This window comes from Rhinatrema bivittatum, chromosome 6 (genome assembly GCF_901001135.1).
Source record: "Rhinatrema bivittatum chromosome 6, aRhiBiv1.1, whole genome shotgun sequence".
Taxonomy (NCBI): domain Eukaryota; kingdom Metazoa; phylum Chordata; class Amphibia; order Gymnophiona; family Rhinatrematidae; genus Rhinatrema; species Rhinatrema bivittatum.
This window is the reverse complement of record NC_042620.1, coordinates 357876745-357901443: the sequence shown is the minus strand read 5'-3', so window position 1 is coordinate 357901443 and position 24699 is coordinate 357876745. Positions and strand designations below refer to the sequence as shown.

The 24699-nt window shown below is 44.8% G+C and overlaps 1 protein-coding gene across 11 annotated transcripts in view; it reads right to left on the bottom strand.

Moving 5' to 3' along the window:
* The window catches only part of XIAP (X-linked inhibitor of apoptosis), a 185627-nt gene that overhangs the window by 50437 nt on the left and 110491 nt on the right, over nucleotides 1–24699 (bottom strand). For 6 of the 11 annotated variants that reach the window (XM_029607867.1, XM_029607863.1, XM_029607873.1 and 3 more), the window contains exons 2-6: nucleotides 16935–17199; nucleotides 10200–11118; nucleotides 8131–8233; nucleotides 7783–7861; nucleotides 6128–6164 (exon numbers count right to left, since the gene is read on the bottom strand). In XM_029607867.1, the coding sequence (XP_029463727.1) occupies nucleotides 6128–6164; nucleotides 7783–7861; nucleotides 8131–8233; nucleotides 10200–11064 (1084 nt within the window). In that variant the 5' untranslated portion in view covers nucleotides 11065–11118; nucleotides 16935–17199. Of the gene's footprint in view, nucleotides 1–6127; nucleotides 6165–7782; nucleotides 7862–8130; nucleotides 8234–10199; nucleotides 11119–16934; nucleotides 17200–19331; nucleotides 19448–24699 lie in introns of those variants that run through there. The other 5 variants (XM_029607868.1, XM_029607869.1, XM_029607871.1 and 2 more) reach the window with 2 other exon arrangements.

Genomic DNA, 24699 nt, shown 5'->3' with positions numbered 1-24699 from the left:
CTGCCCGGGCCTCCAGGCAATTGATGTTCCACGTGGACTCCTCCCTGTTCCATCGCCCTTGCGCGGTGAGTTCTTCGCAATGTGCTCCCCAGCCGCTCAGGCTGGCATCCGTGGTGAGCAAGGTCCACGTGGGCGAGGACATCTTCGACCCCCTGCTCATGTGGTTGGACTGCAACCACCACCGTAACTGGGTCTGAACTCTGGCTGGTAGAGGAAGGTGCGTGGAATAGTCCCGTCGACGGGGGCTCCAGCGAGAGAGCAGGGAATGCTGTAGAGGTCTCATATGGGCCCGCGCCCAAGGCACCACTTCCAGGGTGAATGCCATGAGACCCAGAACCTGCAGATAATCCCAGGCTATGGGCCGACTGGCTCCCATAAGATACTGGATACGCTGCCGAAGTTTCAACTTTCTCTTGGTCGTAAGACTGACCGTATCTGCCCGGGTGTCGAACTGCACTCCCAGATATTCTAGTGATTGGGAAGGCTGTAGGCAGCTCTTGCTGAGGTTGATTACCCAAGCTTTCCAGAAGGGCGATCACTCTGTCAGTTGTCCGAAGGCTCTCCTCTCGAGATTTCGCCCTGATCAGCCAATCGTCTAGGTAGGGATGGACCAGAATCCCTTCCCGCCTGAGTGCCGCAGCAACCACTACTACCACTTTGGTGAATGTCCGTGGTGACGTGGCCAACCCGAAGGGTAGAGCCCGAAACTGGAAGTGGCGGCCCAGAACCTTGAAGCGCAGGTAGCACTGATGATCTGGATGGATCGGAATATGAAGATAGGCTTCTGACAGGTCTAATGCCGTAAGGAATTCTCCGGGCTGGACAGCAGCTTTGACGGAGCGCAGAGTTTCCATGCGAAACTTCGGTACCCGTAAGTATCAGTTGACGGACTTGAGGTCCAGGACAGGCCGAAAGGTGCCCCCTTTCTTGGGTACCATGAAATAAATGGAATAGTGTCCAGAATTCACTTCCCAGGCAGGTACTGGGATGATGGCGTTCAAGGACAGGAGCCTCGCCAGGGTAGCTTCCAATGCTGCCTTCTTGTGCATGGGACATGATGATTCCACAAACTTGTCCGGAGGAAGATGATGAAAGTCCAGATAATATCCTTCCCAGATAACGGCGAGGACCCACTGGTCCGACGTGATCTCGACCCATCTGGGGTAGAAGAGGGTCAACCTACCCCTTATGGCCCCGTCCCCCAGATGAATCGGCAAATTCTCATTGTGAGGCGCGACCGGGACCCGAGCCCGGACCAGCCCCCCTCTTGCGCTGCTTGGTCCGAAAGGTCTGATTCCTGGCCTGAGGACGTGTCGCCTGATAGCGACCCCTATACGGAACAAAGCGCTGTGAACTCCTGCCCCTGGAGGGCCTTGGAAAGGAGCGCTGTCCCCTTCTGGACCGATCTTCCGGCAGTCTAGGCACTGGAGAGGCACCCCAAGTAGTGGCTAGCTTATCAAGGTCACTGCCAAACAGAAACGAGCCCTTAAAGGGCAATCTGGTGAGGCGAGACTTCGAAGTCGCATCAGCTGACCATGTCCGGATCCAGAGCTGCCTCCTGGCGGCTATGGAGGATGAAATCCCCTTAGCTGTAGTCAGGACCAAATCCGATGCCGCATCTGTGAGAAAGGAAAGGGCTGACTTCATGTCAGCCGCTGGAGCGTTGTTCCTGACCTGGGACAAGCAGGCACGTGTCACCACTGTGCAGCAGGCCGCAATCCGCAAAGAAAGAGCTGCCACCTCAAAAGTTTGTTTCAGAACGGCGTCCATTCGCCGGTCATGAGGCTCCTTGAGGGCCGTCCCCCCTTCCACTGGAATGGTAGTGCGCTTGATTACAGCGCTAATCAAGGCGTCCACCTGCGGACACGCCAGCAGGTCCTGGAGAGCTGGTGCCAATGGGTACATGCCCTTCAGGGCCCGGCCTCCTTGGAATGAAGCCGCCGGTGTTGCCCATTCCAAATCTATCAGTTGTTGAGCTACTTGCAAGAATGGAAAATGGCGGGCTGTAGGACGAAGGCCTTCCAGCAGGGGGTTCTGCGCAGAAGGTACCGAAGCGCTGGGACCAGTTATATCCAACTCCGCCAGACACTGGGACACCAGGTCGGAGAGATCCTCCTTAGGGAAGAACCGCCTCATGGTTCTATATGGCTCAATCCCTGGGGGAAGGTCCCCCTCTTCCGGGAGTTCGGACTCGTCTGGTGAAACCTCCTGGTCCGATTGATCTGGACTGTCCAGCGGCGGGAGGTCCCGCTCCCGATAAGACTGTGAGGGTCCAGGAACAGGATCCATAGGCGCTGCCACCGCAGCGGCAGCCGCAGCAGCCGCCGCAGTTGCAGCCACCGCAGGAACCACAGGAACAACAGGAGCAGCAGGGACAGTAGGGCCGGGACGGGAAGCCGTCTGCATCTGGACGAAGGCATGAATCCCCTTAAAGAGATCCACCCAGGAAATTGAAGCAGCCTCTAATCGCTGGGGTACAAGATCCCCCGGGATTCCTGATTGGTCGAGACTGCCCCCCAAAAGGGTCCCCCGGCCTCCTCACATTGGGCACATAGGGAATCTGGCGCAGTACTGCGCGTGGCTCTAAGGTGGTATGCAGAGCAGAGGCCAAGGGCTGTAATGCCTGAGACAAGCGGCGCCGCCGCTGAAGATGCGGCTGCGTTCTGATCCATTCCGAGTATAACAAGCGCACAAGAATAAGAGCAAGATGCACGGAATACAACAGGCGCACAATAATAATAATGTGCAGCAGTAATAGGCGCTTAATACAACAGGCGCACAATAGGAACAATATGCGGCAGCAATAGGCGCTGAATAGAACAAGCGCGCAACAATAAGCAATAGGCACTCAGCACTAAGCAGTTAGCAATATACGCTCAATGGCATGCAATAGGCTTTCAGCACTAAGCAGTTAGCAATATACGCTCAATGGCATTTAATAGGCTTTCAGCACTAAGCAGTTAGCAATATACGCTCAATGGCATTCAATAGGCTTTCAGCACTAAGCAGTTAGCAATATACGCTCAATGGCATGCAATAGGCTTTCAGCACTAAGCAGTTAGTAATATACGTTCAATGGCATTCAATAGGCTTGCAGCACTAAGCAGTGAGCCAAAATACGCTTAATGGCCGTCAATAGGCTCTCAGCAATATGCGGCTAACAATATACTCACAGTGGCAGCCAATATGCATGCACAGAAACAATGCAATATACGCACGAGGAAGAAAGCCGCGCCTATTAATGGCGTCCTCCACGGCTTGCCACGCCGCCGATCCTCTATACTTCAGAGACCTTCGGCGCTTCCTGGCTGGAACTTAGGCGGTCTCCGGCTGCGGGGGGAGGGATCACCTCACCGCCGCGACTGAGGAACTGCACCCGCTACCTCGTCCACGCCGGGACCGAGGACCTCGAAGCCTCACCCGAGCCTCGCCCGGAGGCTGTGCCCCTGCCGCGGTTCGGCCGGACCGAGGACTTCCACGTCCGGGGGACCACGGTAATCACCCCGGGAAGCTCAACTGGGGGGAGGGAAGTATCCCCTGAGAAGCGCGGGGCTCAATAGTCGTGTAGACAGGTAAAGTAGAATCTAGAATGTTAAGAAAGAGAAAAAATTAAAGTAGTCTTGGAAAGCACGCTCAACCAGCGTGCAGGCACTCCAAACTGCTTTGGAGACGGAAATTACTGAATCGCTACGCTTCCTGTGGGGCTATATACCCAGTGCTGACGTCAGATCCGTCTCCAACTGCTAGCATGCGGATACTATCCCATTTGTACTGAGTCCATCTGGCTACACGCAAGGAAATGTATTGTTTGCAGTTATCGAAACCTCTCATAATGTTATCTGTCAGTGCTAGCAAAAGTGTCTCTGTGCTGTAGTGTTTTCGAAAGCCATGTTGTGAAGGATATAGTATGTTGTTGTTCTCTAGGTGTTCTGCTAGTTGCTTTTGTATAGTTTTTTCTATTAGTTTTGCAATTCCACCCAGGAGATAGAAGCTGGGTCTAGACTAGAGGGTGCCATGTCCCTGGGGAGCCCTGTTTGGGGGGGGGGGGGGGGTCCCACTGTATGATGCTAGATCCGGCGTACTGCTTGAAGGGCTGGGGTCCGGTACCGGCTGGGGAGGGCCATGAGTTGGGTCCCCTAGGGCCTCTTCGCACTGCATACACAGGGCCGTGGCCTCCTCATGCTGTGCAGCTCTAATGTGGCATGCTGGGCAAAGGCCATGAGCTTTGAGTTTATTTTCAGGTGGCGCCATGGTTTGTGTGCGTACAATACAGTTGTGCGTCGAAGATGTGCGTGTAGGTTTAGTGCGCGCATGCCGAGCGATGTGCGCGCTGTTGTGAGCACAGGACGAAGTTTTGCGCCCAGCACAGTGAGCGCATGGCTATGTGCTTCGCTTGTGCGCACAAGGTATTTGTGCGCACGACTTGCCTCTGTGCGCACGGATCGCGACAGAGGACAGGGCGGCTAACAGGGCCAAGATGGTGATGGCGACCACCTCGGAAGGTCTCCACGTGGGAGGGCCCTCGGATTTGACCGGGGTCTAGCCCTGCTCAGGCCGATCAACACGGTGGCACTGGTCCCGGCTGATTACCTGTGCATCTCCTCGACCTTCGGAGGCCGGCGACTTTTAAATAGATTTCTACCTTACCTTGTCCTGGCGCTTCCTGGTTTCGTTCCGGGCGGTCTCCGGCTGCGGGGTGGAGACGGAAAATACCTTCACCGCCGCTCTCGAGGTTGCACCCGCTGACTCTCAGCCTCGCCCGATGTCGGGGGCTAGGTCCCCGCCGAAGGTCGGCTGCTGGACCAAGGTTCACCTCCGAGGGATCGCGGAAATCACCTCGGGAATCTCGACTGGGGGAGGGACCCAACGGGTGTCACCGCAGGAGAGCGGGGCTCGTCTGTAGAGGTAAGATTTCTTCTTAATTTGGATCTCTTTGGTAAATTTTACTCTAACTTTATGCTGGCTTGCATAGAGTCCCTAACTGCTATGGAGACGGAAAATACTGAAGAGCTGCTCTTCCTGCAGAGGTATATGTACTAGGGCTGACGTCAGATTGAAATCTGATCCGTCTCCAACTGCTATCAGGCGTACACTATACCCATTGGTCCGAGGTCCATCTGCTTCACGGTAGGAAATACTTTTTTTTTTTTTTTTTTTTAAACTTACAGGAGCTCAACCTTACCTGGCTGAGTACAGAGATGGTCTCCGGCTGCGGGGGGAGGGCATGTACAGTCACCACTGCGCTCAGTTTCCTGCACCTGCTGCCTTTCAGCTGCTTATGCAGTTAAGTCCACATCAGCTGAAAACCAGCTTCCAGACCAAGGCACTCATCTAAGGGACCACGGAAATCACCTCAGGAATTCTCAACTATGGGAGGGACCATTTGGTATCACCGCAGGAGACCTGGGCAAATTTATTTCCTTAATTCTCCTCTCTCAAAATGAAGCAATTCCCAGTAGGGAGATACATGTCCACCATCTGCTGGAGACGAAGAATACTGGAAGGCAGGGGTATATATACTGTGATATCAGTATATATACTGGAAGGCAGGGGTATATATACTGTGATATCAGTTTGCTCAGTCTCCATCTGCTGGTATAGGGGCGTAACCCACTTCTTCTGGATTCATCTGATTGGATGCTAAGAAATGGCAGAATATTTAATATATGCTGGGAGATTTACTATAGCTCTGCTGTGGAAAGCAGCTCTCACTTTGGCAGTGTGGAAACGATAGGTGCATAGAATTGCTCTGACTGAACCGCTAATTAGCAAGTTGAAATATAAGGAGGTTCTGTATTATAAAATATGAAAAGACTATTGAGACTATTGTAGTGGGGCTTCTTTGTAGTTGTATTAATGGATAGTTAATACTTAGTGATAATTAATGACTGTGAAATGTACATATTAGGAGATTCTGTACTCTCTCTTGATATTCTCTATTATAACTTCAGGATGTGAGGGATCTTCGCCTATACTGTATGTAAATGTGTGTAATTGAGTTGTTCTATTTGTAATTCCTTAGACTTTGTGAGTGCTGTGTTGACTCTCTTTAAATAAAGGTTAAAAAAAAAAAAAAAAAAAGGAGGATGCAAAATATTCCTTTTCCATTTAACCATTTTATTGTTACCTGTGTTTAATGATGGTCTCTCTTCGACGCCTTTAACCTAAAACAGATATTACAAAATGAGTAATTTTTATATTTCTTCCTTGGTGGCACCTAAAAATGGCCTATGCATGGGTGACTTAAGAGTGCTGAGCCAGCAGAAACTCAACATTATATAGCAGTTTAATTATCAAGTGGATTAATATCACCACTTTTGGATGAGGTTACCGGTCCACACCCCCCCCCCCCCCGGGAACTCCATTTCCCTTTTCTTTTTACAGTCACATATTCCCTCCTTATTAAGAGTGCACAAAGCCTGCTGTCCTGAGTGTGAAGCAGCTTCTGCATTTTTTTTTTTAATTTAAATTCTGCCTTTTCAGGCACATCAAAGCAGATTACACAAGGCAAGGGACACACCTCCAAAGCTACTCCTGAAACTGGGTCTTGTATGAAGGAACACTACCATATTAGAAGCTACTACACTACAAGGGTAATACAAATCTCAGAAAATAAATCCAGGCATTGTTTAATTCAGTATTAAGCTACCCAGAAAAAAATCACTTTAATCCATATATCTTGTCCCTAAACAAGTGGTCAATGAACAAAATCTAAGGGACACACACCTTGAGGACGACGTCTGATATCAAAAGAATGCAAAATAGCCAAAACTTCAGCTAAAGCTACTTAGATGTAATCATTTACCAGAGTGGTTTCAGTCAAACCAGCATTACATAAAGTGCTTCAAGTTTTTAGTTATCTTTATGCAAATAAAATTAAATTTTTTTAAAAATGTTACTCCCACCTTGACGTTATCAGCGATACGTTAGCATATGACTCCCACTTATTTATAAAAGGCAGCCAGATTCATTTGTCTTAGTATAGCTGTACCTTAATTCATTTTTATCTTCCAGCTGTACTGGAAATTCTCATTGACTGCTGGACACCTGCCCGACACTGCCAGCGTTTCACGGCTAGTTTTTGATTGAAACATATAGCTGCTGATAAAGTTTTCCCTTGCCCCTGAAGCAGATGTCTTAAAAGTGGAAACGCTGACAGTGTCACGCAGGTGTCCAGCGGTCAATGAGAATTTCCAGTACAACTGGAAGATAACCAAGAACTACAGTACAGCTATACTAAGATAAGTGAATCTGGCTGCCTTTATAAATAATTGGAGTCAGATGCTAACGTATTGCTGATAACTTCAAGCTGGGCATAACGTTTTGAAGAAATTTTAATGACTTAATTTGCATAAAGATAACTAAAAACTTGAAGCACTTTATGTAATGCTGGTTTGACTCAAACCACACTAATAAACGATTATATCTAAATAGCTTTAGCTGAATTTTTGCCTATTTGCTATGATACCAGAAGTTGTCCTGGAGACTTCTTACTCCCTTAGATTTTGTTAATTGTTTAATTCAGTGCTGTTTCAACCAGTCTGGTTTTCAGGATACCCCTAATGAATATACATGTGATATTTGCATATATTGGAGGCAATGCATTAACATATCGTATGTATATTAATTAGGGATGTCCAGAAAATCTGGTTGGCTGGCTCCCCCTCTCAAGATCACGTTGCACACCACTAGTCTTCATTCCAAGCAGGATCCAATTACTGTTCCATCTTCTTATACAGCAAAAGGTCAGTTGCCAACTGAGACATGCACATGAAGCCTTACCGTGCCATTGCTGGGCGGGTTGTTTAACTGAACGCTGTTGATAAATTCTTGGCCTCTCTGTTCCACCAAATAGTTGCACCTGAATCCATAAAGAATTTGATGAGGCATTTGAAATATTTGTGAAGTTATTGGAAATAGTTTCAGAAACAAATTTTTTCTTAACTCAAGCCCTGAAACCAGTTTTAATTACATTTATTAGGATACTACGGTGTATCGTAGTGCAACTTTGAAATGATACCTCCCCTATTTTGCTGTCGCTTTATAAAAAAAGGCAGTGAAAACATAGCTGCCAATGTGCTCCTTCAATCTCCCTTTTGTGCTGTTGTAATAATAGTTAACATGTTTTACCCTGGAAACCACTTGGCATGCTGCTCCCAGGGGTCATCATTCGGCTGCCAGCTATTCAGTCCCCCTCCACAATAAAAGCATCTTGTTGCATCATCTTCATTCCCTTAAAGGAAAAACTAAAAGGTGTTATAATGCTCAGGTATTAAAGCTCAAGCACAATAGACATTTGGCAACAAAATATACATTTTTCAGCAACTGCAGTATTGCTTTGCAGCAATGAAATCTGCTTATGGTTAATCTAGTAAGAATTTGTGGGGGACAGTGAAGAAACAACGAAATAGGTCTTTTTCCAACAATTTTCTTCATATGCAGGAGAGATGCAAACCACATTTAGGGCCAGATGCCGAAGGACTTTACTCATTTTGTACAGTTAGCTTTCAGGGATGGTATTTCAATCCCTCTGTATTTAAGAGAGAAATTTTTTTTTGTTTGTTTAAAAGAGAAATTTCTACTCATTCATTTTGTCACAAACCATTTTCCTTTATGTGCAGCCTGCAGAGTGTCATTATAAGAAATACCTTTCACAGTGAAACCAACATAACTGGATCACACCACAAGTAGTCCAATTTTTCCTTCACATTTCAACAAAAGCAACGTCTAGGGAGACAATTACCAAAAAAACTTGTTTGGTGAACTGAGAGATTTCAGTAAACGAGCGCACTTATGAAGCTACATGTGGATCATCTTCCTAATTTCCAGCTCATATCTAATTAATCATTTCACTATTTCAAAAATCAGTTCTCTACCTTCTCAGGCACTGGCAGAAACTGCAATGTTTAAACAAAACAAAAAAAAAGGCTCATTATGGGAGCTTTTGTTTGGTTCTCTCCCTGTAGGATACCAGAGATTCTGCTGCTGACAGTCTGATAACAGGAAACAGAGAAGTCTCATCAGCTATACATACACTGTGCAGTCACCAAAGGCTAAAATTAAAGACATTTTTCCTCAATATAAACCGAATGTACACGGGACAAGTGAACAATACAAAATTCCAAAATTTTTTTTTTACACAATGACATCTTTGGAGGCCTTCCAGCAAAGAAGGGGAGCAAACCTACAGAAGTGATAGTGCTTTGTGTAAATAGCCCTTCGTGTGTTAAGTTTTTGTTATATTCCGTGTTATATTCCACCTTGAGGAACCTTGTTTCTTAGCTTCCTTTCGTTACCCCCCCCCCCCCCCCCCAAGTTTGACTTCCCTGTTACAATGTAATTTCCAAACTTAACCTGTTTATTGTAAACCGACATGATGTCCATAACGAATGCCGGTATATAAAAATGTTTAAATAAATAAATAAATACGTTTTTATTTCCTTAATCATGTAAAATAGTAGCGTAGTATACTATGCTGGTGAATTTGCAGCAGAGCAGATTTCTGTTATGCAGCTGGAAAGCATACACTGTTCTCTAAAATTGCTTCACCGATTCATTAAGTATTTCACAATTCATCTTCCTTCTATATACCTGGCTGCATTTTATCAATGAGAATTCTACTGTTTGTGAATCTGTCCAGAAAAGTGGAGGAAGTTAAGTAGAATCTATTTCTCTTCAGCAGCTGATTAAATTAGAATCAGTAGGGCATCTGTAAGAAATTTCTAAGCGCATAGGGGAGCATGTAGTTTTCAAGAAATCAACAATTTTATGGCAATGTGATGAAAAAGGCCGGTACACCTTTTACAGACTAACTCATTTAACAGAGGCATAAGCTTTTGAGGACAAGCTTCCACTTTGTCATCTAACCTCAAATGCTCATGCCTCAATAAACCTGTTTAACAGGGGTGTCCAACGCCAGTCCTTGAGGCTGCAAACTATTCTGGTTGTCAGGATATCTCTAATCTCATGCATATTCACTAGGGATATCCTGAAAACTCAAGTGGTTTGCAGTCTCAAGGACTGGAGTTGGATATCCATGGTCGATAAGGTACCACCAATCTCTGTGTCACTTTTTGATACTACAAACAACCTTCAGCTACTCTCAAAGTTTTATTGTGACGAAAATTGTTCATCTATGCACTATGTACATCATTCTTGGACTCAACTTTATAAATAAGGGAAGCATAGTCTCCATTTACCTAGCCTATAAAACCCAGCCTTGGCAAGCTGTTCCTTATTTACTGTATGTATCCACGTCTCAAAGGTCTTCAGTCTGGCTTCATACTGCACCATATCTGGACATTTTGGAAAACCTGGAGCATTTGGAAAACTACTACCAAATTCAACACTATTAGACCTATTAGCCACATTCCCAAGAGTTCGGCCTAGAACAAAGAGACATTTGGGAAAATGGCGCTTGTGCTCAGTCCAGGCTTGATCCCCAGGTTCCCAGTTTTTCAGTATCCCACCACAACAGAAACAAGCCACTTGGTCCTCCATGCCTGTGTAGTAAAGTCCAGCACTAGTTAGCTCTCGTGGTGTTATTGGGGAATAGGCTGGCCAGTTCTGAAAAGTCATTAGCCTCGCTTCTTCACTGATCATGGAATGGTTTCTTGGGTATAGAGTATCTGACATGTCCACAACTTGCCTAGTCCTCAACAGATAATCGGCCTCAATATTAGCAGGGTTTTCAACGGTGCGTGGAAGCATTGCATCCTCAGAATAGTTTTCAACTCTGCCTGGATTAGAATTTTGGAGAGGAAGGAGGTTTGCAGTTTGCATCTGATTATGAAAATAAAAGCCATTGGCAAATTTGCACCACGGTGAGGTTTTCCTATGTTGGCCAATTGCAGAGTCTCCAAACTGCCATCCTTCCACGGTTGCATGGCAGCTAAAGCATTCCACTTTGTCTCCAGTTCCAGTGTAAAAAAAGCCTGCTTGTGCTAGTGTGGCTGCTGAGACAGGACAACAGCTCGGGAAGTCAGTGAAAGTCCCTAGTCTGTACTGCTCTTCCGCCAAGTCTCCATCCCTAGCAAAGGTTCCCGGCACCTGAGCAGCAGACATATTAGAAGATTAACTCGTCACTACTTCTTCAGGGCAGGGGATCTTCCAGCTTTCCTGAAACAAACAAAAAAAAATACACAACACTTGTAAAGCGGAGGCAAAACAAGAGCTGAAGATACACCATTTACTTAATTTTCACATTTATAGACCACATCTGCAAGGCCGCAAAGTGGTTTACTAATAAATATAAATCAAATGAAATAAATCAAAGACGCAACAATATATAAAACCAACAATAAAATCAGCAGCATAAAATTAAATAGAACCCAAGAAACTGATCAACTGGAAGAAAACTAAATCAGATCTGACCCATAAGTATCTTCAAAGAGCAGGGATTTGCATTGCTTCCTAAAACCAACTGGATCAGTTATAGTTTTAAGCCCTAAGGGAATCTAATTCCACAGAGCCGGACCCACATAAGAAAAAGCCTCTTACTGTGTGGACTGATGAGGTGGCATTATGAAAATCTGAGGTTATGCCAGTTCTATGATTCTCCTTCACCAATGGACAACTATCCAAAAATGGCCATGTAGTTTGCCCAAAGTTCTCACACCAGTGCTCATTTACTAACTGCACATCACTGAAGTGATTATATTACTTATACATTAAAGATATTCAGTGCTTTTGGTGTAACCATTACAAAAAAAACCCAAAACACAAAAAACCTTTCCACCTACCCCCAACACACACCACAAGCTTTATTTCTGGTCACCATGCATGCATTCACCAGACATTTAGTGACCAAGGGAAAAAAACCCATCCTTTATGTCAGGTTAGTGTCTCCAAATAGGTTTGTTTCTCTACAATTCATTAGAGAAATGAACCTCATTCTTCAATCAGGGAATGTTGGGTATTATTTCAATCTCTTAAATTTACTGCCGCTGCTCTTATCAGCTCTTGAATTGAACCAAAGAGAGCTTCTTTCTGGAGCTTGTAAATTTCCAGAACTTTTAGCCAATGCGACTCCATTGTGGCACTTGAAAATTTACATGACCTCAGAGGACGATCAAATTAGCAGAGATGCAGTTCCCCTTCTGTAATCACTCCGATTCTCACCTACCCCATACTCCAGCTGGTCCCTTCTCTCAAACTCCAACCTCTCCAAAGGTCTTGCTTTCTTAACCTTCTCTCCTCCAGCGGAGATTCCATCTCACCTCCTCAGATCACTCCCTCCTCTTTCACCCCTTCCAGCTGATCCTCTCTCACCCCCAAGCCTTTCCTATGATTCCCAAATGATCCTTGCTTATCCCAACCCCCATTCATGCTTCACTCCATCCCCCATCCCTTCTCGCTCATCTCAGACTCAGCTCTTCCCCTCCAACCTATCACTGCCAGCATATCTCTCACATTCTCCAGTCAATTTTTTTTGCTATTCACCTCACTCATCCTCCATAGCCAATCCCTCTTCAGCAGATCCAACCCTTAAACCCTTCCTAAGTCTAACCCTTTAGCTAAGGTCAGTGGCAACTTTTTCCTTTGGACACCAGGCCAAAGGTAGATGACAACTGGTAAGAAGAGAGGGCAGATTGATAACAGGGTCTGCATTTTTCTTTGGGGTAGGCTCAGTGGTGGATGAAAAGAGGAGCCGTGGCAATCTCCATTGGCCCATGCATACTCCATTCTCCCATCCCTTCTTAGCTGGTCCCAAGCAAGCAAGCAAGCAACAGAAGCATTAATAATCAAAGCAAGCACATAGGCCTGTAAGCCAGTAAGCTGACACATTCTGCAGTGGCTCCAATTCCTCCTCATGCAGGATTTCCTATTACTACAGAAGATCTTACAAGGGCATAAGAACATAAGAATTGTCATACTGGGTCAGACCAAGGGTCCATCAAGCCCAGTATCCTGTTTCCAACAGTGGCCAATCCAAGTCACAAGTATTGCTTATTAATAAATAGCGTTTATGAAGTTTTCCTCTAGGAACTTATCCAAACCCAATTACACTAACTTCTGTAACCACATACTCTGGCAATGAATTCCAAAGCTTAATTATGCACTGAGTGAAAAAGAATTTTCTTTCAATTGTTTTAAATGAGCTACTTGCTAATTTCATGGAGTGCCTCCTGGTCCTTCTATTATCTGAGAGAGTAAATAACTGATTTACATTAACTTTTTCTTTCCTTTCATGATTTTGTAGATTATCCTCCCCCCCCCCCCCCCCCAGTCATCTCTTCTCCAAACTGAAAGCCCTAACTTCCTTAGTCTTACCTCATAGGGCAGCCATTCCATGCCCCTTATCATTTAGGTTGCCCTTCTCTGCACTTTCTCCAGTAAACCACTGCAGGGTCACAGGTCCCATGCTGACATATGCTACTGCTGCTGGCCCCTGACCAACACTGCTGTTTGACGCACACGTGGCCCTGACTGAAAATTGTGTGACACCATTTGAAATCACGATCCATAGTTTGGGAAGCCACGGTATAATGCATACAAGCAACATTATCAAAGTGCACCTAGAAGTTCTTTTTAAATCTGACCAATTGACTTAAGAAAAGTGGGACTAATTGTGCATCTTTCTGCCACATTTTTCTGGTCTCTGCTTGGTACCTACTGTGTCAATAGCCAAGTGCTCAATAAAAAAAAAAAAATCACATGCTTAATGTATAGGGATCTACATTTTCAGTTTTTATTTTATTTTCCTGGAAATTTATCAGTGTATATTACAACAAGAACAAACAGGAAAAATCAGTGGGAAAACAAAAAGGACTCTGCATGTTTCTAAGTAAATAGTTTTGTTTTTGTTGTAACACAAATTCTCAGCAAAAATAAAATAAAAATGGAAAATGAAGGTCCCTATTAATAGCCCCAAGATATAAGAAATGGGTTGCTTCACTCTTCAATTTGCGATCCCACCATTGCACAGCGCTTTCCAAAAGAAGGAATAAGGAAAAGCATGTCCAGGATTTCATGCTGTTATGTTAGGATTCTCCTTAAAGGATATAAGGATACATGGAGAATAAAAAAAAAGTCCCTTCCTCTCCCACCTGGAAATGCTTTTTTTTAACCATTAAAACAAAAAACCGTATCCTTTAACAGAAAATACCATTCTTTCTTTCTCCTCTCTCACTCCCACTCATCGAGTTTATTTAATCCTCATGGTAGGTGTGCGATGAAGAGACGATGCATAGAACTTTTGTGTCACAGACTCCTTATCCATGGTTAAAATGAGCCATAGTAATACTTGCGTCCTTTCTAGGAGCACCAGTCATCTTTGGTCTGCTGGATTTTTTTTTTTTTTTACTTATGTCTCCCCGTAAAAGAGAAGGTATAGAAGAAAGCTGCATCAGTAGTACATCAACTGAGCATAAGTTTATGTTTACAGGCTAAAAATGATCCCAGTAATCATCTAATTTTATTCAATAAACAATCTGTGTCTTCAAATCCTAAATACAAGAAATCTGGAGCCTTTATCATCTCATGGGCATCAGCACTTGCTGTATTTTCAAGGTTTTTGCTTTTATAGTATTTAACAGAGGTCAGCAATCATGGACCCATAAAATATATTCTGCAGAACCAGGAGAATTCATTTTAAAAACGTTATTTCTCACTTGGACCTCAAGGCTGAGCGGGATTACAAGACCTTACCATTACTTATTATACTGGCAAGTTAATCCTGGTTACATTATTGACTATGGTTGACCTGAAAATAATATCCTTAAATGTACAGGGATTACACTCCCCTATTAAGCGTAAAAAGATTTTGAACCATCTAAAGAGGGCAAGAGTGCAGACAGGGTTCTTACAGGAGACCCATTTATCAGACAAGGAGCACAGCAAGTTAAAAAAGATTGGGTGGGTCAATGCTATCATACATCTTATGCCACTAAACTGAGAGGTGTTGCCATCCTGATACATAAAGATTGTCCATTTGTTATAGATAAACAAATTAAAGACAAGGATGGCAGATTCCTCATCATATGCGGCACTACTGAACAACAAAAAATCCTATTGTGCAATGTTTATGCCCCAAATACCTATAGTCACGAGTTTTTTGCAGGCCTGACTTCTGAAATAGGACAGCATCTCCAACACAAATGAATACAAATCTACCCATTGATCCCAAATTAGACACTAAACCTGTTAGATCCTCAGCCCCCAGCAGGGCTTCAGAGGGGGTCCACTTTTTGATAAAGGAGCTCCAATTGATTGATGCTTGGCATACATTCCACCCTATAGAGCTAGACTTTACATATTACTCAAATGTCCATAACTCCTACTCGGGAATTCATTTTTCTTGATCTCCGCTGGTATGTTTTCCTAGGCTTAGAGCCACCAGCATTGATCTTATAGGTGCATGATCTGAAACAATAATATCTAAAGACTTAGCCGTAACTACACGCCCAAAAACTCCATACCAATGGAGCTCTCCCCTACGCTTTATTATGACACAGAGTTTGTCACCTACTTAAAAAATAAATGGGAAGAATATGCCAAACTACACGAAGGGTATCTCAAGCGATACCTATTGGAACGCTGCCAAAGCTGTACTGTGTAGGCAGATAATTACATACGTGGCTCATAAAACTAAGCTTAGATATCAAGAAATACTGTTACTGCAAAATCAACTTAGAACCCTAAACCCCCCCCAAAAAAAAAAAAAAAAAAAAAAAACATTTCTACCCTGGCTAGCCCGCCGCAAGACGAAATAACTTCTGTTACAAAAACCCTCAATCTCTTGCTTTATCAAAGAGAAATACAACATATTATTCAATTTAAAGCTCAATCTTTTTGTCAGGGAAATAAAGCAGGTAAACTTTTAGCAAGGCTGATTAAAAATATCAAATCCAAAAGATTTCATTACAAATCTGGTAGACTAACAAAAATACCCAAACCTCCCAAGCAAAAATCACTGAAATAATGCTCAAGTTCTATCAATCACTGTACTCAAAAAAAGGAAAAAGCCAGAGAAATTTTTTTTTTGAGAATCTACAACTACCCCAAATACCAGAAATTTGGCGCCAAAGATTATCTAACCCCATTTCTACATTGGAAATATCATATGCGATCAGTTGGCTATCTTTGGCAAAGGCACCGAGGCTGGATGATTTTGGAGCTGAATTTTATAAGCTGTTAAAAGAGGAAGTGGTAACCTCTCTACAAAACCTATATCAGATGAGTGTTCATAAAGGCAGTTGGTCGCCAGATATGAATAAAGCCCTAATAATCGTTTTCCTAAGCCAGGTAAAGACTTAACTCAAGCAGGCTCATATAGGCCCATTTTGTTAATTAATGTGGATGTTAAAATACTAGCCTCTATATTAGCCAACAGATTAAGTGGAATCATCCATGACCCCATTGCTCCAGATCAGACTGGCTTGTAAAGAACAGGAATGGAGTTACCAACATACGTAAATTAACAGAAGCCAGCTGATCTGGAAAATTAGAAAACCCCAATGGGCTCATTGCTAGTCTAGATGCCAAAAAAGTATTTGATAATGTTCAATGGGACTGTATGTTCTGGCTGTTAGAGAAATATGTTTTTTCACAACCTTTTACAGCATGGATTAAACTCTTGTACACGATGCCTACCATCTGCATAAATATAAATGGGGATTTATCTGAGCCCTTTGCACTCGAAAGTGGCACAAGACAGGGATGTCCCCTAAGCCCCTTGTTTTATATCCTGATGGTGGAACCGTTGGTTAATAAAATAAAAACCACCCCGGACATTCAAGGCTTTCATTTAGGGTTGAAAGAGTTTAAAATCTGTCTATTTGCAGATATGCTGTTGTTTCTAAGAAATCCTCATATTGCATTGCCAGTTCTAACGTCTCATCAATTTGCAGGCTTGAAGATAAACTTTTCAAAATCTGAAGCCCTACCTATATCACCCTCCCTACAAATGACATGGCAAGGTGCTTTTTCCTTACCTTGGTCCAAAAGGTCTTTTAAATATTTAGGCTTATGGATACCTCGTGATCTTTCCCAATTATATGACATGAATATTACAGCTCTAATAGAAAATATCCGGGAGCAGTTGATGGCATGGAAAGATCTCCCATTGTCACTCTTTGGTAGAAGTGCTTTGTTCAAGATGGCCCTCTTGCCGAAATTGCTCTATTAGCTGCAAATGCTCCCAATCTGGATTAGGTGTCAAGATTTCCTACATCTCCGTAAAGCGTTAATACATTTTCTCTGGAGGGGAAAGAGAGCAAGGTTAAGCTATAAAGTACTTATGTTCTTGAAAAAATATGGAGGTCTAAAACTACTGTATTTTTACTTTTATAATATGGCAAGTCAAATGCGATTTTGTTGGGAATGGTATCATGCACAATATAAGTTTGAAGTTCCAGATCTAACAGCAGATATTTTATGCCCCTTGAAACCCACTAACGTCTTACATGCCCGAAGAGCAGACCTGACCGCATCCATCAGAAACCATATATTAATAAAACTGGTTAGATTGACTTAGCAATATTTTTGCCGTGAATTTAAAACGAATCCCTTTAACACTAAGCTGTTGAGCCTGACCGGCAATCCGGCATTTTTGCCTGGACTGAACAACCCACTGTACACAAAGTGGAAATCAGAGGTATAACATCTCTAGAGAACATTTATTGTGCAACTCAACAAACAGTGATTTCCTTTGATCAATCGAGATTTCAATTTCAAGTCCAATCTAAGCAATTCTATATGTTTTTACAAGCGAGACATTATCTGATGCAAATGCTGACCTGTAACTGTAACCTCTGACCCAGAATCTGTAATTACCCTGTTCACTAAAGTGAAAAAGAATAACAATTCACTATTTTTTTGGTATAAGCTACGATTTAGCAAAGAGTCTGAATAGCTCTATGCACCAATAGCCAAATTCATGGACGGAATTGCTGGGACACTCGATATCACAAAAAGAAATGATACATGTTATGACCGTCGGCTGTGGGCGGCCATGGCCAACCCAACTCACATCATGTCATGACCTGCTCTCCACTCCAGGTGAACTCGCGGCTGTGGCTAGCCGCTATTGCCGCATACCTCCTGGCTCCAGAGACTCCACATGGCGGCTGGGACGCCACCGACCTACACGCCAACTCTGGGCCTTCTTAGGCGTGCGCACGCCACCGGGCCTCCCTTTAAAGGCCCAATGGCAGGAACTCCAGGGGCTTCTCCGGCTGATGACATCACAAGCCTGAGATATTTAAGCACCTCCTTTGGCCTACGCTAACCGACTTGGCAATGAGTTCCCTGAGCTCCACTTGTTCCTGTTCTCCGGACCTGCCGTTCCTGCCTTGGATCTCTGCTCTACATCTTGGACTCTGGCTCTGGGTACCCGCTCCTCGGGGGCCTGCTCTGCGCTTCCATTTCGGGCCTTTATCTTGCGCTTCCCCGCTCCTCGGGGTAGCCTCAGCGTTACCACACTGGACATTCAGTCTCTACGCTTCCCCGCTCCTCGGGGTAGCCTCAGCATTGCAACACCGGAGATCTTGTCTCCACGCTTCCCCGCTCCTCGGGCCTGCTCTGTGTCTCTCTGTCTTGGAGATCCTATCTCCTGATCTACCCTGCACTGCAATACTTTGGAACAGTTTCTCTCAGACCCGCTCCTCGGGGCACCCCGTAGTATAGGTGTCTGCGATCACATGGCTGTAACGCAAACGGCTCGGCTATGCCTCCTGGGCCACAGCTGTGGTCCAGTTGCCTGTGTTTCCATTCCACCTCGTCTCCCAATGATGGGGCCCTGTGGAGTTTAACCCCTCAGGGAGAGTTAACTCCCACCTTGAACCAAGGTCCACGAAACCTACAAAACCTAACAATACGTTATTTCAGATATGCCTTCTCCACAACAGTAGAAGCCAAAATTCAAGAAATGCAATTTATGCTACTGCATAAAATATATATAGATAAATGTGAATGCCTGTAAGGGTGTGTATTTCTGCTACAGATACTTGTTTAAAGTGTCACAGGGATAGAGGCACTGATACACAATTTCTTATCCTGCCCTTCTATATTTTCCTTCTGGAATACAGTTCAAGTTATTGAGGGTTCTATCCAGCAGAAACCGCCTCTAACCAGTGATTTTCTTTTGCTTGGCTCCACACATTGGTTGTCTATCACTACTAATGCCATTGTAAAATATGTGCATATTGTGACCTGTTTAACCAAAGCTTGCATTCTTTATCATTGGATTAAGCCTCTTGGTCCTATGCATCTTATGTGGTGCCAGAAACTCGCAGATTGGATGCAAGTGGAGAGATTAGATGTTAAATTTACTAACTGAAAGGTATCACGTGAATATTTGAAGCTTTTGGAATTAACCTATGCTCAATTACCGGTAAGTACTCAGGCAATCACTACTGGTTAGTGGTTATACCAGTGACTGGTAACTTGCGAAGTTTGAAGGTTCAAATTCGAAACAGAACTCTCCACTCAATTCCACTCTGACCATTGCGCGATTGAATGAGGACCCTGTATAAAACTTGGAGATGACATCATAGCCCAGCTGGATGAATAATAGAAGAATGGTTGTGTAGATTAGGGTAAAAATGGTTAGTGTGAATGGTGTAAAACAAAAAATACATACATGAGTGGGATATTATAGGCATTTACTGTGAACTAGCATACCATTCCATATTTACATTTATTTGGATTTATAGCCCACCTAGGCCTAGGCCTAGGTGGAGAACAAAATATTTTACATACAAAAAGTGATAAGACAAAAATGTAAACTAAATACAAAAACATAAAACATATAGAATAGACTAAAATAACATGAGCTGTCAAAATATAATAAAACAAACTGGCATATAACAAGTAAAAGCAAGTTTGCTTACCGTAAACGGTGTTTCAGTAGATAGCAGGATGAATTAGCCAATCAGGCCCAGGAGGCGGAGCTTCAAAGTAGGTTTCAGAGCTTTGGTCTCTGAGGCTGCGCGTGAGTTCCCGCGCAGGAAAGCTAGTATCTCCTCAGTCTGTAATAAAGCAAGCCTAACAGGATACAGAGTGGTGTCGACTGCTCAGGGAGGTGGGTGGGTCAGCATGGCTAATTCATCCTGCTATCTACGGAAACACCATTTACGGTAAGCAAACTTGCTTTTTCCAGTCGATAGCAGGGCTGAATTAGCCATGTTGTCATGGGAGTCCTAAGCTCCCAATCACGCTGAAGTATTAGAGTGTGGTGCATTGTTCTTGGAAGCATGATCTCACCCAGGTGGCAGTCTACTATGTTCCTTAGTGCTCTAGGGATTGTAGAATTGCCTGTCCCAATTTGCATCTTCAGCCATGTGCTGGTCTAAGCAGTAGTGGGACGTGAATGTGTGAAGGGATGGCCACGTGGCCATCTTGCATATGTCCAATGGTTGGATATGCCTGAGTTGTGCTACCGAGGTGGCCACTGCTCTCACTTGGTGAGCATTTGGACGAAAAGATAGGCAAGAATTCTGTTTTTGGTGGCAGAATTGGATACATTGAGCGATCCAGCTGGAGATAGTACATTTAGTAACCGGTAGTCTGGGGGCATTTGGATTGAATGAGACAAATAACTGAGAGGCCCTTGATTGTGAATTGGTCCGTTGCTTGTAATAGGCCAACGTTCTTTTGCAGTCCAGCGTGTGCAAACGTTTTTCCCTTTCGTTTTGATGCGGTTTCGGACAGAAAATAGACAGTTCTATGGACTGATTCAGGTGAAATTGCGAGACAACTTTTGGTAAGAATGAAGGATGAGTTCGAAGAATTACCTTGTGATGGTAGAATTGAAGGCATGGGCTATAGTGAACTAGAGCCTGCAACTCACTGACTCTGCGAGCTGACATTACTGCTACCAGGAAGACAACTTTCCATGCGAGGTATTTAATGTGAGCCGAGTCCATGGGTTCGAATGGTGAAAGCAAAAGCTGTTCTAAGACCAGGTTTAGATCCCACGCCACTGGGGGTTTGGAGACGTGGGGCTGTAGATGTGTGAGACCTCTAACAAAACGAGATATCATCGGGTGTGCTGATATCGGTTGACCTTGATGCGGTCTGTGGAACACCACTATGACACGGAGAGTAGAAATCCGTATTTCGGGAAGAGGGGGAGAGTAGGCGGATTGCTCGCTGCCATAACAGGGATGTTATCTCCACTCCCAGTTGGTCATGGTTTTATCTGATCCCCCTGGTGAATAGATGAGGGAGTGGGGGTAATGTTATACATTGAAGCTGGTAACCATGCTGGACTATATCCAGTAGCCAACAATCGGTGGTTATCTTCTTCCACTCCTGGATGTGTGATGTTATCCTTCCTGCTGTTAAAGGTTGTGGTGGTGGCTTTGCGACTCCTAAAAAGACGAAAGCGCTTTGGGGCCAGATGCAGGCCGTTGGCTCTGATTTCTCGGAGCTATAGGGCAGCCTCTCCAGTTTTGCAGCTGTTGCTGTTGCATTCTCTTTGGTGGTTGGTATGCCGGTGGTCTATAGGAAGCGTAAGAGCGGTATGGCCATTGTTAAAACGGAACAAAATAGCGTCTCGAGGAAGCAGAATAGGACGGTGGATTTATGAGAGATTGCACTGTAACAGATTGCTCCTTCAGTTGAGCCACTGTCTCCTGGAATCGGCTACTGAAGAGGTTGTCCCCTTTGCAGGGCAAGTTCGCCAGTTTATCGTGCACATCTTCTCTAATTGCACTGGCTTGAAGCCATGCCATCTGACGTGCTGCAATCGTGGAGGCCAAAGCTCGCAAGGACATTTCAAAAGCCTCATATACGGTGCGTAATAGGCGACTAATTCTTTCCTCCATATCCTGGAAGGGCTGAGGAATGGGTCAGGTCAGTTGATGGAAGATGTTCTTTTAGCATCTGCAAGCATTCATGCAAGTATTGAACTATGTAAAACTGGTGGTGATGAATTCTTACCGTTACATAGTTGCTTGAAAAGATCGTTTCGCAAACTCGTCCAGGTAGCGATGTTCCTTCCCTGGAGGAGTAGCTGAGTGCAGTCTTGTCTTCTTAGCGTGGTGCATAGCCAACTCCACGACAATGGACGTCCGCGGTAACTGAGGCAATGAATAGTAGGAAGACTGTTTCATCTTAAACTTGAGATCTGTCTTTCTTGAGACCGCCGGAATTGTGAATGGGGTCTCCCATGACTTCTCTAACATGCTGTCTAATACTCTATGGAAGGGAAGAGACGTGGGTTCTGAAGGAAGGTCGAATATCTTTAAGAGGCCCAATGTTTCTGCCCTAGTATCTGGAAGTTTTTGAACTTCAAGGTGGAGAACAGACCCAAGTTTTTCCAAAACTTTTGGGTATGTCAAATCCTCCAATGGGGAGCATGGCTCCGGAGGATCATCCAGTGGGTCCGAGGGGTACCCAATGGAAGTAGCGGGGGTTGTCGGTGGAGATGTTAGAGTAAGCGGCTGTTGACGGACCTCCAGTGGTTCCCTCTCTTGCCTCAGCTGAGGGGAATGAAGTCTCGTTACCGGGGATATTGGCCAGTCAGGAGATGGATCCTCTGTAGGCTCTGGTGACGGAGCCCTGGTGCTCAGCGAAGCTGGAGGTAGAGCAAAAGTGGATTGCATAGTCTCGGAGAGCTGTGTGAAAGCTTGTTGGGTTTGAGGAGGCATGGTAGTCTTTGCAGACTTAGTTTTGCCTTGTGTTGGCACTGCTGCCAATAAGATGTCTGTGTCCGGTGCTGGGTCTTGTCATGTCTGGGAACATAGGTCCCCCGTTGAACTCAGTTTCCTTGCTAACGGCTCTTGTATGATATTAGTGGATCTTGAACTGGAGGACAGGTCTGAAAAAACCAGTAGAGGAAGCCGACGAAGACGACGAAAGGGAAGTTACCCTCACCCACTCAGCGTCGGATACAGTGATCGACCCATGTTCCAACGAAGATGCAGAGCGTCTCGAGTCTTGGGGACTCCACTGTGGTCGAGTCGACTGTGTGGACTTGGTCTTGGATTGTGGCAGGGAGCCCTGCGTCGAGGAACCATGATGGGAGTCAGTAGTCTTTTTCCATTTTGTTCCCTCTAGTACAAGTTGCGCCGACTTTTAAGCAGTTGATACAGTCTGCTTCGTCAGCGCTGGTTTATGCTTCGACGACAGCGTGGATAGCGCCGTGGATGGTCGGTGGTGCATCGGGGGGCTCTAAGTGCGTGGTGCTGACGCTTTCTACGCTGAGTCGGACCTTACTTCGATTGCACCGATGGCAAAGCCGACGTATGCACTGTTGGCGCTGGCTCCGTATATGTCGATGCCGACGCTTTATGCGTCAGGTTGGAGCTTTGACGCTTCATGCGTCATTTTTGTACTCTTGGTATTGGCCTTCTTGTACGTCGATTGACTCTGTTCTCCACGGCTCGACAACGCATCACTGCTCGGACGATGACATTCCGACGCTTTCTCCGGCTCGGTGGGTTTTTTTTTAACTTTATGCCGGTCCCCACCTCCACGCCTGGAGGTGGTCGGTTCTACTGATGCTGCTCTAGGTATCTGTAGATGTAGCGATTTTGTAGGCCCCGGGGATGAGTGAGCCTCTGATGGAGGGGCATTCGAGCCCCCCATTGGAATCGCAAAGCCTGTATTTTGTCGGCGGGCCCTCGGGGACATCCGGCCGCAGTGCTGACAACTCCTGCTGATGGTCTGGGTCCAGGTAATATTTTTCATGTCAGTCGGTAATGGACATTATTTTCCCGGAGGAGTAGGGTTTAAACCCCAATGGCCTTGGCATAATCTATCTTTGTAACAAAAATATTGAAGAAATTCACTGAAAAAACTCTGAAAAAACTTGAAATCTTGAGGAGACTGAAGCTCTGCATGCGTTCCCACGCGCGGAAAAAACAGACCGAGGAGATGCTGGTTTTCCTGTGTGGGAACTCACGCGCAGCCTCAGATACCAAATCTCTGAAACCTACTTTGAAGCTCCGCCTCCCGGGCCTGATTGACAGTTCCCATGACAGCTTGGCTAATTCAGCCCTGCTACTGACGGGAAATAAAATATGTTAATTGATAAAATAAAATATCAAATTGGGTTCAACAGAAAAAAAACAAACCTGTAGGCTAAAAAAAACAAAATTAAAAAAAAAAGAAAAGTAAAAATGAGATAAAAAAGCTATAAAATGGAAAAATAAAACTAGAATAAGAATTAACTGAGGCCAAATTAAATAAGAATGTTTTAATCAGCTTTCAAAACATCTTAAGTGAATCAAACAATCTGATGTCTACTGGAAGAGAATTCCATAGCTTTGTAACCCAAAAGTTATGCAATTGTATAATCAAGCAGTCTCAAATTGTATCCCTCTTGTGTTAAATAAAGTTTTAAAAAAATCTTTATTTCTCTAGAGCAAAGTGCATAGTTTGCTTGAAAGATTAGATTAATTCTTCAAATTCAACTCAGTTCAAGCTACCCACATTTGAGCAAAATCTGATGATCCAAAGTCAGCAGGAAAACCTGTGCAGCTTGAGCCAGGAAGTGAAAAATGCCTCCAAAAGAGGTGGGCAGAGCAGGTTTTGGAAGCAGTACCGCGGACGTGGAGGCCCCCCCAAGCTGGCCAAAAGTTCCGGTTGTGTCCAACGAGGGTCCCGGAGCGAACGCGCGGGGAATCACGTGACGTCCGCGTCACTCCGACGTGACGCCGACGTCACGTGCTCCTCGCAAAGGAATACAGAAATGGCATCCTGACTCCCCGCTCGACCACCAGGGAGTTTTGGTAAGTCTTGGGGGGGGAT